Source organism: Saprolegnia parasitica (genome assembly GCF_000151545.1).
Source record: "Saprolegnia parasitica CBS 223.65 unplaced genomic scaffold supercont2.140, whole genome shotgun sequence".
NCBI lineage: Eukaryota > Oomycota > Saprolegniomycetes > Saprolegniales > Saprolegniaceae > Saprolegnia > Saprolegnia parasitica.
The window spans coordinates 64704-66176 of record NW_012156534.1 but is presented as its reverse complement, the minus strand read 5'-3'; the positions used below and the strand labels follow the sequence as shown (position 1 = coordinate 66176).

Below are 1473 nucleotides of genomic sequence, written 5' to 3'. Positions count from 1 at the left end.
CGTGCTGGACCGCAGCGGCCAAGACCGTCATCTTGTTCTACAGAGCACTCAATGAGTACGTTGTTAGAGCGACTGCGAATCAAGTACTACCGGCAACGGCGCCCAAACGTCAGCGCCAGCGTCGAGAAGAAGCTCGGCAACAGCATCACGCCCAGCCACCACGGCGCGCGCAAGGACCGTGTAGCCCTCCTAAGAGATCATTTCATTGTATAGTTCATCGAGTGAGAGAGAGAGTCTAATACCTGATCACGTTGGTTGATTGCAGTTCCAGGAGCCTTGATGTCGAACACTGATTCGCCGCTTTTGATTGGTCAAAAAGACGACCAAATGTCGTCAACAACCGGACATACCGGTATATCTGGACATATGGAATCTCGACAACAAGTATCGGCACATGCCGAATCTATTGGTATATCAGGACGCACGGAGGTGCCACAACGAAACGAGCAAGTTCGCGCTCCTGCCTCCGCCTGCCTAAACCAAGTCCCTCAACCGAGTACACACAACGAAGAAAGTCCGACAATTTATTTAGCATAGTTTTATCTATAGTAATAGACGACCCACTTCAACAACAACAACGACGTTGCGAGGACTGTGGTGGCTTGGGCGCTCAGATACCGAACAAGCGTTGTGGCCGCGAGGCCATAGCCGCCACACGCTTGCACGTACCGCTTGTAGACGCCCGAGTGCTTTGATAGACTCGCGACAGCGTCCGTGAGCGTCGGTAGCAGTGGCGTTGTTCGGGCGACACGAAATCTTGTCCGGTTGGCGCGGGCTCATTTCTGGTCATTGCATCCTCCAGTGGCGCGTGCGACTGCAACAGGTCGTGGATCGGTGACGACTCGTCACCGACAAGGGAATAAATAGTTATTCCCTTGGTCACCGAGCACGGTCATGATCGAGCCGTGCTCGTCGACGACGCCTTGTTGTCGAGCACGAGTGATATAACGTTACAGAGACTTTACATCACAATCGTTCGCAATACAGTACCGGTACTGTAGTTTGTAAACAGTATAAAACAGTATAGAACAGTATAAAACATCTGTGTCCAGCGTCCGTACGCCAAGCTTACTTTTTGTATGCACGGTTTTCAAGTTTCGAGAGACTGATTACCGGTGCGAGTCTCCGCACTTGCACTTTGGACCGGCGATTGTGATGACGTTGGTACGACGACGTCGACGGCGGTGGATTTGCAATTTGTGGTGTAGGGTCCTCAGCTGTTGAATGCTGCGCTCAACGGTCGCATCGACGACGTCCAGCACCTGCTCAAGGAAGGCGCTGACGTCCACTGGACCAACGAGGTGCGTTGGCCACTCGAGATGGCAACAAGACATGTACGATTGTATAGAATGGAGTGACGCCGCTGCTCGTTGCTGCATTCAACGGACACGACATCGTCGTCAAGACGCTCCTCGGCGCCAACGCAGCTGTGGATCAAGCTAAGAAACGTACGTTCTCTCCTTTTGCGCTCTC

The 1473-nt window shown here is 52.7% G+C and overlaps 1 protein-coding gene across 1 annotated transcript; it reads left to right on the top strand.

Annotated features, from left to right (window-relative positions):
• Window positions 1–1155: 1155 nt before the first annotated feature.
• SPRG_13062 (hypothetical protein) lies at window positions 1156–1429 on the top strand (the record flags this gene model as incomplete). The annotated part of the gene is made up of 3 exons (XM_012353937.1): window positions 1156–1164; window positions 1209–1301; window positions 1349–1429. Coding segments are annotated over 3 exons (183 nt in total), but the record flags the coding sequence as incomplete, so codon positions are not given.
• Between the last annotated feature and the right edge of the window lie 44 nt (window positions 1430–1473).